The sequence below is a fragment of the Bacillus rossius genome, chromosome 1, assembly GCF_032445375.1.
Source record: "Bacillus rossius redtenbacheri isolate Brsri chromosome 1, Brsri_v3, whole genome shotgun sequence".
Lineage (NCBI taxonomy): Eukaryota > Metazoa > Arthropoda > Insecta > Phasmatodea > Bacillidae > Bacillus > Bacillus rossius.
Window position 1 is genome coordinate 199,526,805 of NC_086330.1, and position 12,889 is coordinate 199,539,693.

Genomic DNA, 12,889 nt, shown 5'->3' on the forward strand with positions numbered 1-12,889 from the left:
TAGCGATATGTCCAGTGTGTTGGACATTAAGAAATGATACATAATTACTGTTTGTGTATCTGTGACCTATGATTTTCTGTTTACCCATGGTGATCGGTTGAAAGGTTTAGAAGTTGATGCGCTACAGCGCCATCTAGCGGCGAGTTACAAAAAAAATGGATAGCATAAAAACCTTCTTCATGATAAAAACACTTCGATGTGCCAAATTTCATGGCGATCGGTCAAACGGCGTAAGAGTTTATCGACGTCATACTTGCCAACATCCAATTATATATATTCTTATATTTCGAAATTTTAGGGCTTTCACTTTTGCGGAAAGTGGATGTTCAGGACCTCGAATGGTTTGGAACATTCCATCTCGAAAGAAATGATATTTGAAATTCCTGAAATTTTCGAAATTTTGGGGCTTTGTCCCCAGAGGGGGAGTGGTGATTTTGAGGACCCTGAATGGCTGGGAAACAATAAAAATCGAAAGAGAATGATATTTGAATTTTTTTAAATTTTGGGGTTTTGACCCCTGAGGGGGGTGGGTGTGTTGTTGAGGACCACGAATGGCTCGTAAACACTCCAAATCGAAAGAGAATAGGCTTTTGGAAATTTTCCGAAATTTTTTAATTATTGGGTCTTTGACTCCTTGTGGGGGGAGGGTAGTTTGAGGACCCCGAATGGCTTGGAAACACTCCAAATAGTAAAAAAGTATTCTTAAATTTAAGAAATATTTCGAAATTTTGGGGTTTTGCATTCCCCCCCCCCCTCCCTCAAAATTGGGTGGGAAGTCGACTTTGGGTAAAAGTTCCACCATGCCCCGGACACTTTAGTTCGTAATGACTTAATTTTAATACAATTTCCTCCAATTTTTCGAAATTTTGTGGCTTTCACTTTTTTGGAGGAAGAAGGGGGGGGGGGGGGTGGAGGTTCAAGACCTCGAATGTTTCGAAGCACTCCATCTCGAAAGAATAGATATTTGAAATTCCTAAAATTATCGAAATTTTGGGGCTTTTTCCTAGAGGGAGCGGGGTGTTCGAGGACCCTGAATGACTCGAAAACACTTAAAATCTAAAAAGAAAGATTTTTTAAAAATTTTAAACTTTCGAAATTTTGGGGCTTTAACCACCTGGGGGGGGGGGGGGGGTGATGTTGAGGACCCCGAATGGCTCGGGAACACTCCAAAACGAAAGAGATATAAAGGAATATAAGAATGTAGGCATTTACTGTACTCCTATCTACCATAATAACAATATTGACAAATAGAAAAACTTATTACCTACCTATTAATAATTTTCTAAAGAAATTAATAAATAACTCTATGTTTAAGAATTTACGTACATACATAATATTAAACTTCAAACTATACAAATATAAATATTAGTAGGACCTACCAACCTATGAATAAATTTCGAAGAAATTTATAAGTTTACGAATTTATATACCTACTTAATATTAAACTTCAAACTATCCACACAATAAAAACCTAAGAATATTAGTGTAATTAATTTTTTTTATTTGTCATAATACCTAAAATACGTATGTTTCCAAAATAAAACAAAGTATAAATAATGACCAATTTGACAAAAAAAAAAATTGTACAACTCGAATGACATTGAAAACATACACGTGAAATTTAAAAGAATTATGAGTGCCCTAGGTAGGGAGAAAAAATATAGAAGAAATTATATTTAAAAAAAGGGTGCGTGTACTTAGGTACGCGCATGAGAAGTTATACTTCTTTGGCATCATTAAAAATAGTTTTTAATTGCATGCAAAAATATTGCGTGGAGTCCCTCCGCGCGGAAGAAGTGAAACTTCGTAATGTGGAAATGAAAATATGAAGGGGTAGAAATAGATTTTTAGTGAAATCATATTGTATCAAATCAAAATAAAAAAATAAAGGAAATAAATGTGTAACGATTCATAGATTGATCTTCAGAGAGAGAGAGAGAGAGAGAGAGAGAGAGAGAGAGAAAGAGAGGGAGAGAGGGAGAGAGAGAAAGAGATACCTATTGAATGACTATAAAACTTACTTTTTTATGAGAGCAGATTTTCATGAAATAAATCATGAAATCATTCAACGATAAAAGCTGTTTATTTAATTAAGCGGACGGGTTCGCCCGAAGGAGAAAATTGACGCGGCAAGACCTCGTGGACATAGAGAAATGACACACACTCACTATTTATGTGTTTATGAAACATGATTTTTTTCTGCAACTTAAATTGTAATATACTAAAACGGTATTGAAAATTGAAACAAATATGGTGACACTACAAACTGTCAAGATCTTTATTTTTTTCTTACTCTCTACTTAGTTCCTTACAATAGAAAAACGTAACGTAATGGCTTGAAAGCTATTGCACGGCATGCATAGAGGAATGACACTAACAGTTTGTATATCTATGACACACATTACATAAAATTAAGATATATTTTTTTAACACGTTTAAATATTTTTTTTTTTTTTAGACAAAATATAGCCTATGTCCATCCCCAGGATATAATCTATCTCCTTGCCAAATTTCATTACGATCCGTTCAGCCGTTCAGCCGGGAAAAGGTAACAAACAAACAGACAGACAGAGAGACAGACAGACAGACAGACAGAGTTACTTTCGCATTTATAATATTAGTATTTATGAGAATATTTTAAGGAAAAAATATTAACTAAATATTTTTGACAAAAACAATTTTTTTTTGTGAAGACGCGTCGTTGTAGATGGAAAAGAAAGGTCCATTTACAGTTCAAAAATTTTCATCACAAAATTTTAAGTTTTCCGTACCATGAAACAACTAGTGTCGGCGTTACATTCTACATCAACATACAGTATGTACGAAAGATTCATCCTTGGATCGTCTTTCATCAGATACACATTCCTAAAATAATTTCATTTCTAGTGATGCATTATTTTTAATTGCACGTTTCCTTTGAATAAGCACAGCAAGTTTAAAAGGAATGTTGCCTCAAATTTACATATATACGTATTACAAAAATTTAACGAACGATTGTTTCGTCAATAGGCCCTACACGTGTTATTATTACATTATAGGAAAGTTTCACAACAAATGCTGATAATCCTTCGATTGTTTAACATTAGTTATATAGAATACGTTATACATAAAACATGTAAAAACGACAGTGTTCATGAATATCGTAAATAGAAAAAACCTGATATACTACAACGGGCCGGTTTTATTAAAGCTTTAAAATTGGTATTATCATTAATATCGATATTAAAGAAGGTAACATAAAAAATCAATTTTAAAATTTGAGATATTTGCTAAATATTTTCATTGCAGGGTTTTAGGTGGTAAATGTTTTTTTGTATAATTCCAAAGCAAAATTTAGGATTGCAGTTAGCGTAGCATCGGTAGGCAACACGTAGTTCATAGTCAGCAGTCCGGAGTCGCCAGTCAAAATTACATAACATGACCAAGGGAGTATTTGATTAAACCACATCATCGCGAAAGATTTTCTGATAGGTGAAAATATTTTGACAGCTGGCGGTCTGGCAGTCCGAAATGAAGTTCGATGATATCCCACTGCTCGACTGGCGACTGCTGGACTGCTGTCTGTGGAACAGTTTATCTCCGACTGCCGCCTGCCGGTTGCAAGTTGTCAAACTGCGGACTGCGCATTGTGAATAAGGTCCTAGATGCCGAAACGTCCGGCGTCGCCTCTTCGTAAGCAAAAGAAACTAAAAATTGAACATTTATATCCAAATGGTTTTATTCTGCGGGCTATAATGTCAGGCATGCAGTCCGACTGCCGGGCTCGGGTGCTTGATGAGAATGTGACGTGGGACGAGTGGAACGGTATGTGCACAGACGATAACTTTTTTCCGCGATGCGTAACACGCCAGCGCACAGAGAGGTTTAAGTGACACGAGATATTGGTATAAACACAGCGTCGTTTTTTTCTTATTTTAGCGGCGGCTACACATTACACGTCTCTTAGTAACCTGTGGAATTCGTCAAGGTTTTACAATTAGCAGCGGCGATAATGCAATATGATACTTTTTTTGAACCGCTCTCACGGAGTTCCGTTTGTCAACTGTGAGTCTGAGCTTAGCGAGATTGACACGTGTACGTCTCCGAACGCATACACTTCCAACTTCCAGAACCGCACGTATGTTGCTAGACTCCGACGTTTATGGTTTGAATCACCGGAAAAAAAAACATAGAAGTGTGAACTAATCGTACGGCCATTAATAACATGCAACAAATGCTATTTATGACTTATTATTCTTGTTTGCTGTATAAAAATTTTCAAATGTGTAGAGGTGTCCCCACTACAAACTATCACAGTCAGCCATGGACAGCCGGCAAAATACTATTTGTTTTAATTGTGACTATAATGACAAGCTTCTATGTCCAAATTAAACTTACACTGTCTGAAATACTGCAATATTTATGCATGTTTGCACACACCGAACAGTTTGTAGCTAATTGCTTTGGGCACCAAATTCTGCTTACCAAATAAGAACCCCCCCCCCCCCTCCAAAAAAAAGGCTCTTCTTATTCTTACGTTCATTCACAATTGCAGTTAAAAAAATACTTTTTTAAATGTTACGTGAAATTCTTTACTTCAACTTGGCGTTTTTAAAATGGTTAAATGCATATTTTGGTTAAAAGTGTTGATTGCATATAAATTTATACCATTAAAAATATTAATGGCCACATATAAAATAAAATTAATAAATACGTAACTAACAAAGCCATATAAAATCGATTTGAATATATCACTTGTATAATGAAATATTACTTATGCCCAACGATTTGGCGTTTACTTCCTTTAATGGTTTTGTTCTTCTTCCGAGGTGCATTCTGTCGTAACCTTGCCTTATGACCCCGCCTGCAGTCACGCTGAATTCTAATGTCGTTCGGCCTCAACAGAACTAACTGTGGGATACGCGTGTACTCAGCCCGGTCTGGTGTCCACAGGCCCGCCCTAGCCGGGGTGAGTATTCAGTCCGGGCAAGCGAAGCACAACTGAAAGAGGACAGGAAGAAAGGCAGCGCGGAGACCCCCCTTCCTCCTGCCTCGTCATCCAAGGTCAAGCGGCCGTGGCGGCGCCACATACCGGGAAGAACATTCGCGCAGCACACGTCGTAGAAATCACGGTTTTTCTCAAAATTTTCCGTTGTGACCTAGTGCAAATTATATACGCAGCGAAAGAGAAAGGATTGGTGCACGATCCAAAAGTGGTTTTACGCAGTAGTAATGAAAACTGTGAGCTTGGCGTGCCTCTGAAAATCCTCTAATTAGGCTTATTCAGCATGCATTTACTAATCGACTATATGTCTGAGACATCTTAAACAACTTTAGGATCATGCCCGGTACCTTAATCTCTTTTATATCCGAAATCGGTAATCGCATGTCAAATAGTTTCGATAAAAACAACTAATTGTTAAACCTCTGCAGCTCACTTTGCACTGCATGTAGGCGGGCCCTTTAAGTGAAGATCTTCGAGGTACATGTGGCAAAGGTCTTATAGCAATGGTTTCTTGGAATTCTTCAGTTTCCTTTCGCCAAGAACCAGGCTGGATCATTTGGCTGCCGTCATCGTAAATGTCAATACTACCCGTTGGAGTGTATATTCTACTTGAAGTTTCACTTTTCCGGAGGAAATTGTGTAATAATATACATGTCTTAGTCAAAACAGATATAGGCCTCCGGAAAATTACAAATTTTGATGTCATTATACCAAAAGTATTCTCTACTACTACCTGATATGATGAATGTTTATTATTAAACAAACGTTTAGGTGAACCTACTTTATGGTTACCTGGGTATGGTTTATAATGTGTGTGCCATTGTTTATAATTATAATATTCAGAACTGCTGAATTTTGGGATTTGGATAACAATATGTTTACCATCAATTGATCCAATGCACCGAGGGAATTTGAATCCTTTTGCAATATGTAGCCATGACTCTGGATTTGACGGCAACTGTAACAAAAAAAAAAATATTTTGTTATAGGATACACAACCTCAGTTGCCTGACGAAGAATGTTTTAATGGGGAATCAAATGAGAGACAAGAAGACAGTAATGAAAACATCACAGCAGATAAGAGGTTTTCCTATGTTTAGTGATTCTAATTTTTGTAGTCAATAAAAAAATTGAAAAACAAAATCGTACCTACATAAATAAAGGTATAACGTTATTTGTTTGCAGGTTAAGCAAGTAGATCTACTTAGGATTTGGAACTGCAATCATTGTCTTCTCCTGCTACACACCGCCGCCGTCAAAACCCGCCAGAACTGCTACTAGCTGAGAAGAATATGACAACTGCAATATCACATATAAATACAGACAGCTTTAAAAAGAAATGCAAAGGCAAAAGACGACTGTGACCTTTATGGAAAAATGTTGGCTAATAAGCTCAGGAAATTGTCTGATATAAACAGACTGCAGTTAATGCATGAAATAGATAGATATATTGAAGAAAAATAAGCTTACGACATATTCCTGCCACAAAAATTACGATCAATTCCTTTCCCCTTCACTTTGCCAAATAAGTCCAGCACATTCATCACACTCCGAGCCAGCAATGACAGAACAACATCCACGCTGTCCATCATCTTCATACTCATTACCTTCGACTTAAAGTCACAGTTCAACTACTTCTCCAATCGAAGGAGTACCAAAAATAGCACAAAACTTATCTTCCCTTTCACAAAAAGTGTCAGCATCACATTCAATTACCACTTCAACTGATGAAATTACAATTCATCAAGCAACTTCTCAACCCATGACTTCATCACCCATGACCTCAGAACTCATGATTTCACAACCCGTAGGGCAATTTGGTGACACACTTTTTGAGTACTATTATTACATTTTTGTATCACTTTTGCATTTTATTCATTTTGTTAATATCATTTTTGTACTACTATTACATTTTATTCATTTTTTGTGATAATAAAGGTTGATGAACAATAAAATAATAGTTTAATTTAATTACCTTTATTTCATCAAGCAGAATCTCATTCAATTTTGCGCATACTTCAGGCACATTTTTGAATATCAAAGAAGGATATATCTTGAAAAGAAAATGAAGGCTTTCGTAGCTATCTCCAGAAGCCAAAAATCTCAAAGTGATTGCAAGCTGTACTTTTGCTGGTATTGACTGCCTTAGTTGAGTATTTTGTTTTGATATAATGGGTGTCACTTTATCTAATAAATAGGTAATTAAAGTCGGTTATAGACATTCTTATAATTGCTTACATTGGCCAAATGGTTCTCCCACTAATTAACTCAACTGTTCTTCCATACTTTGCCTGCAACAAATAACAACAGTACAAGAGAGAGCCAAATGATAATAACAATGCGGATACATACACAATATTGGTATATATGTATTACAGTTTGCTATATTTATGTCATTTATGGTAATCAAAATTAGTAAAACAAATAAATACATACTCCTATTTGAAGCATTGTGATCATACACCATCTCCGTTTTGGTCATTTTTTGAATTTTTTTTTATTATCGGTGTGCAAATAACAGTAATGACTAATGGCACAAAGAGCAACCGCAGCAGCAATTTCTGTCTCGTCCAGAAGCGGATCCTGGGGGGGGGGGGGGGGGCGCACGTTCCCGCCCCCCCTCCTCCCAGAAGGTTAAAAGATGCACTGGATAAATTAGTGCATGAAATACATTTTTATGTAATTTAATGAAAATACGTTCATGTAGTGTACATTTTATGGTACTGACGCCAACCGCCGGTGCTCCCTCTGGATCGGACAGATCGTTACGTCCCAACAACACTTACTCTTAAGTGCATCGAACACGCCTGAGCGTGATGTCCGTCGTGTGAGCTAAAGTACGCCGCGACGAACATCAAGTCGACTACAGCGCCCGGCCGGGTGTGGCAATGCGCTAATGAATAATTAAATCAGTAATTCTTTTTAAAACAACCAAATTAATAACAATTAAAAGATACTGTAATAATGTGAAAATGATGTGCAATTGTTAAATAATCATGTAATATGTCAAATATATCATTTAAGTCCAAAACTGGTCGGAGCTGTTTTCCCGCGCTTCACCCGTCTTGGCGCGAGGTCGCGCGGCGCCCTCGCGCCAGTTGCCGTCGGGAGCTCATAGGGGTCGGTTGCTCCGCGAACGCAGAGCCTACAGTTTTCGCACCACGTCCAGATCATCGCAATAGTTGTAAGTTTATCCAATCTTTTCATTCAGCTCTACGCCCGACCCCACTCAGTCGTACGTCTTTACGTGCGGCTCTTAACTTTGACGTCGACCAGGGCTATGCCCTCCCTTAGCCCGATGTGCCACGTCACGCCGCAACTGACCCCCCTCTCCTCCCATCACCACCCTCTATTCAAACCTCCCGCCCCGTGCGTGTGTGTTGGGCGCCCGGCAAGAGGCGGTGCTAGAGTCGGTGCGACGACCCCTTTCTTTTATTAAAATAAACATAATGTATAAACCTTTTTATGTAATAAAATATCCCTTATTGTCACGCCTCAAGTTTTAGTAAGTAAGGACGGCGCAGCGCCCCATGCGGGTATCCGCAGAACTACCCGCCAATAGTTTTTAAACTTTAATAAGAAATAACACCATAACTAAAGGTTGTTAATTATAAATAAGTGTACTTAAATTATGTTTGTTTTTTAAATAATATTTATTTGATTAAGTATGTTACCGGACGGCTGCCCGGTAACAAAGTGGGAACTTAACCCTTCCCGGCGGCCATGATGCTCTGGTCTCGTCAGTCTGTTTCTGTTCGCCGCCTGGAGTAGGAGCGGCCCGCACACCTCGTCGACTTCATCTCTTTTGTTCACTGATCCATTAGTTTCCATCTCATCTTTAAATAAATCTAAAACCTTGTAACTTCTTCGAGGCCTGCTCCAGGTGGTAGACTCTTTCGCCTAAATATTTGTTTTCCGTTTACGGATATTTCGTACGCGTAGTACGTGATTGACTCTCGAGGCCAGGCCACGTGGTGACCTGGTCAGCCTATAAACTGGTTATCACCCGCAACTGTGTTTTTCAGTACTTTACGTAAAACTCTTTTAACATTTTTGTAACGTGCCATGTAATAATTCGCCTGTGCAAGTTCGCTGGTAATAAAATCACTAGCTCAGAATGTGTGGTTCAGTGGTCACTTGTATAATTCCCTGAGTTCCGAGGCGTGTGGGACGCCTCAAGAGCCCACGAACACTACGCACGAGGAGGGAGATTAGCCTAGCCCCAAACTGGTCACGTCACGACCCTGAGCCGAGAGTTGGTAGCTGGGTCCACGTGCCCTTCCACATGGTGGTGCCCAAATTACTCCTTTTCGTCCATCCGAACCCCCCCCCCCCCCTTATGACAAGTGGCGTCCAAGAGCGTGGGGCTAGGCAACGATCCGCGAAAACTGAATGTGTGAGTTGTGCGGTTGTGCTACGGAACACGCGAAATAACAACCATTGTGCGCGCGGACTGTCTAACGGTATTCCGACTGGCCGAACACGTAAATAACATGTGCGCACATGGAATTCCGGACCACGTGATCGACGATGTTCATCACAGAGGTGAGTGTGACTGTTGGAGAGTGCAGGGACATGTACGAGGACGAGTGTGTTGGGTGCTATTATCCGCGACCTGAGTGGGACTCGGCCCGCATGATAGCCAAGGGGTACGAATGTGGGTGGTGCTGTGAATATCGCATGCACGGTGTGACATTCTGCGATGCAAGAGAAAAATGTCCTGGAGGAGATGGTAACGGGTATCGCTGCCAAGAATGTGCCGGCCTATGGCATCGGGGCTGCATCGGCGACCAAGAACGAGCCATCTTGCGACGGTACTTAACGTTCACGTGCCCGTCATGTGCCACCTACAGAGACACTACCTCGACACCGACCACTCACTTCCCGAGCTATCTTCAGACGCTCCCCGACTCGAGAACGCCTGTCTTCACAACACCCGTCATTCCATGTCCGAAACTTCCTGTTTCCAGACCGCCACCTGCACAAACCTCTCCGCCACTCATCGATGTAAGTGTTCCCGACCAGATCACCGAACAAGATCCTTCGCCACATGGCTCTCTGCCATTTGTCGACAACACCCCACTGGTCCCGACGCCGCTGGTCAAGCCGATCCCGTCCCCGCTCGTCGACTTGACTCGACCGGACTTGACCACACACTCCCACGGCTCCCTGCGATTCGTCGACAAGACGCCGCTCGTCCCGACGCCTGCGCCACCGACGCCGACCAAGAGACGCACGTCACCGACCGGCTCGCCGCAGTCAGCACCGCTCCCAGCGACTCGTCGCTTGTCCACGACGTCCCCCGACGCCAGAACTACCTCGCCCCCGCCCGCCGCCACCGCCCCGCCCACCGCCGCCGCCGCCGCCGCTCTCCGCCCGACCCCGCCCCCACAAAGGTACGTTCTGACGCCGCCCGACTCGTCACAGACACTCGACCCGCTGCTTGCACGGCCTGACTCGTCACCGACGCCTTGTGACTCGTCGCCAACGTCATGCATCACGATGCTGCCGCCTCAAGGTTTCGACATCATCCTGCCGCTGAATCGCTCTGCCACGCCCGGCGCCCCGACGCCGACGCGACGCCTGATTGACGCACCATCACCCGGATTTGATGCCATCATGTCGCCAGACTGCCCGGCCACATCACCGCCAACCGCACCCGTAGTCAAGAAAATTGCCATGCAACGAGACTCTCGGCGCTCCGACGCTGATGCGACGCCTCAGTGATGCACCGTCGCCCGGATTTGGTCCACTGTGTCCGCCTGGCTTTAATACACAGCTGGTCTGGCCTGCGTGCTTCCACCCGACGCCGACTGCGCCACTATCAGTCCATCGCGCCGAGACGCCCAACACACCGAACGAGACGCCCTCCAAAATAGACCAAGACGCCTCAGGCCTGTCCGAGGCGCACATTGCGAGGAGACGCCGGCCTACGACCCCAATCGTACCACGGAAACGCCACCTCCTTGTCGGGCTGCCCGAAACGTTTCGTGCATGTCGCAAGACGGCTGGATTACGACGCCCAGAAAAGAAGCCACTGCGGTCGCCGTCTCAACTAGTGTCACTGTGCCCGTCTGATGCGGCGCAGGTTGACGCGGCGACGCCCCGCCAGCACACTACACAAGTCACGAGCGTGACGAAGACCCGGGCCGCACAGCCAACACCGGCCACTAAGCACCAGCCTGTCAGCGAGGCCGAGCACCGCCCGCGCCTGCTGCCCGCCCGCAACGAGCCGCTGGACCATAGTCACCCCACCAGGCGGCCGGCACCTTGGCCGCCGCCGATCCAGAGCCGCTACCGCCTCCCGCCGCAAGGGACAGCTGGTGGGTCGCCACCCACAGGTTAGTGTACCAGCGCCATGTGTCTGTGTTCCTCGACCACAAACGTAAACATTGCCACGTGGGAGTGCATGACGTAAGCAGTGGAGGCCCCCACCCCCGCGCCACGCTACTTCCTACGACCGCGGTGGACCGCGGTGAACCGCGGCGCCGCCCCGATGCTGCAACATGCCGGACGCCGTAGAATCGTCACATCGGGCTCCTTCAAGGGGGGGGGGGGCAATTGACGTCGACCAGGGCTATGGCCTTCCTTAGCCCGATGTGCCACGTCATGCCGCAACTGACCCCCCTCTCCTCCCATCACCACCCTCTATTCAAACCTCTCGCCCCGTGCGTGTGTGTGTGTGTTGGGTGCCCAGCAAGAGGCGGTGCAAGAGTCGGTACGACGACTCCTTTCTTTTATTAAAATAAACATAATGTATAAACCTTTTTATGTTATAAAATATCCCTAATTGTCACGCCTCAAGTTTTAGTAAGTAAGGACGGCGCAGCGCCCCATGCGGGTATCCGCAGAACTACCCGCCAATAGTTTTTAAACTTTAATAAGAAATAACACCATAACTAAAGGCTGTTAATTATAAATAAGTGTACTTAAATTATGTTTGTTTTTTAAATAATATTTGTTTGATTAAGTATGTTACCGGACGGCTGCCCGGTAACAAAGTGGGAACTTAACCCTTCCCGGCGGCCATGATGCTCTGGTCTCGTCAGTCTGTTTCTGTTCGCCGCCTGGAGTAGGAGAGACCCGCGCACCTCGTCGACTTCATCTCTTTTGTTTACTGATCCATTAGTTTCCATCGCATCTTTAAATAAATCTATAACCTTGTATCTTCTTCGAGGCCTGCTCCAGGTGGTAGACTCTTTTGCCTAAATATTTGTTTTCCGTTTACGGATATTTCGTACGCGTAGTACGTGATTGACTCTCGAGGCCAGGCCACGTGGTGACCTGGTCAGCCTATAAACTGGTTATCACCCTCAACTGTGTTTTTCAGTACTTTACATAAAACTCTTTTAAAATTTTTGTAACGTGCCATGTAATAATTCGCCTGTGCAAGTTCGCTGGTAATAAAATCACTAGCTCAGAATGTGTGGTTCAGTGGTCACTTGTATAATTCCCTGAGTTCCGAGGCGTGTGGGACGCCTCAAGAGCCCACGAACACTACGCACGAGGAGGGAGATTAGCCTAGCCCCACACGGGTCATGTCACGACCCTGAGACGAGAGTTCGTAGCCGGGTCCACGTGCCCTTCCACGTGGTGGCGCCCAAATTACTCCTTTTCGTCAATCCGAAACCCCCCCCCCCCCTTACGACAACTTAATTCTTTTAATCCCAACAGGGGCATTTTCATCTAACCACGTAATTTTCACGTCCTAAGCACTCGAACAGCGGACTTGAGTCACACGCAGTTTCCAGATGTCGAAGCCAGCGAATCATTACTCGTCAAGGGCCTAGCAAGCCACCTGTGTCATGTACTAACTCTTTAATCTACGTGTTTACAATTTAGCTTATTTAACTGTGTAATATACATTTTGCAATCTAACCAAGTAATAACTTTGTGAACCTGTAA

At 43.3% G+C, this 12,889-nt stretch overlaps 1 protein-coding gene across 1 annotated transcript in view; it reads right to left on the reverse strand.

Moving 5' to 3' along the window:
- Nucleotides 1-5,866: 5,866 nt before the first annotated feature.
- LOC134527233 (glutamine synthetase 2 cytoplasmic) overlaps nucleotides 5,867-12,889 on the reverse strand; it is a 617,039-nt gene continuing 610,016 nt past the window's right edge. Inside the window, exon 7 of the mRNA XM_063359727.1 lies at nucleotides 5,867-5,942. Coding sequence (XP_063215797.1) covers nucleotides 5,869-5,942 — 74 coding nt within the window. The 3' untranslated portion in view covers nucleotides 5,867-5,868. The remainder of the gene's footprint in view (nucleotides 5,943-12,889) is intronic.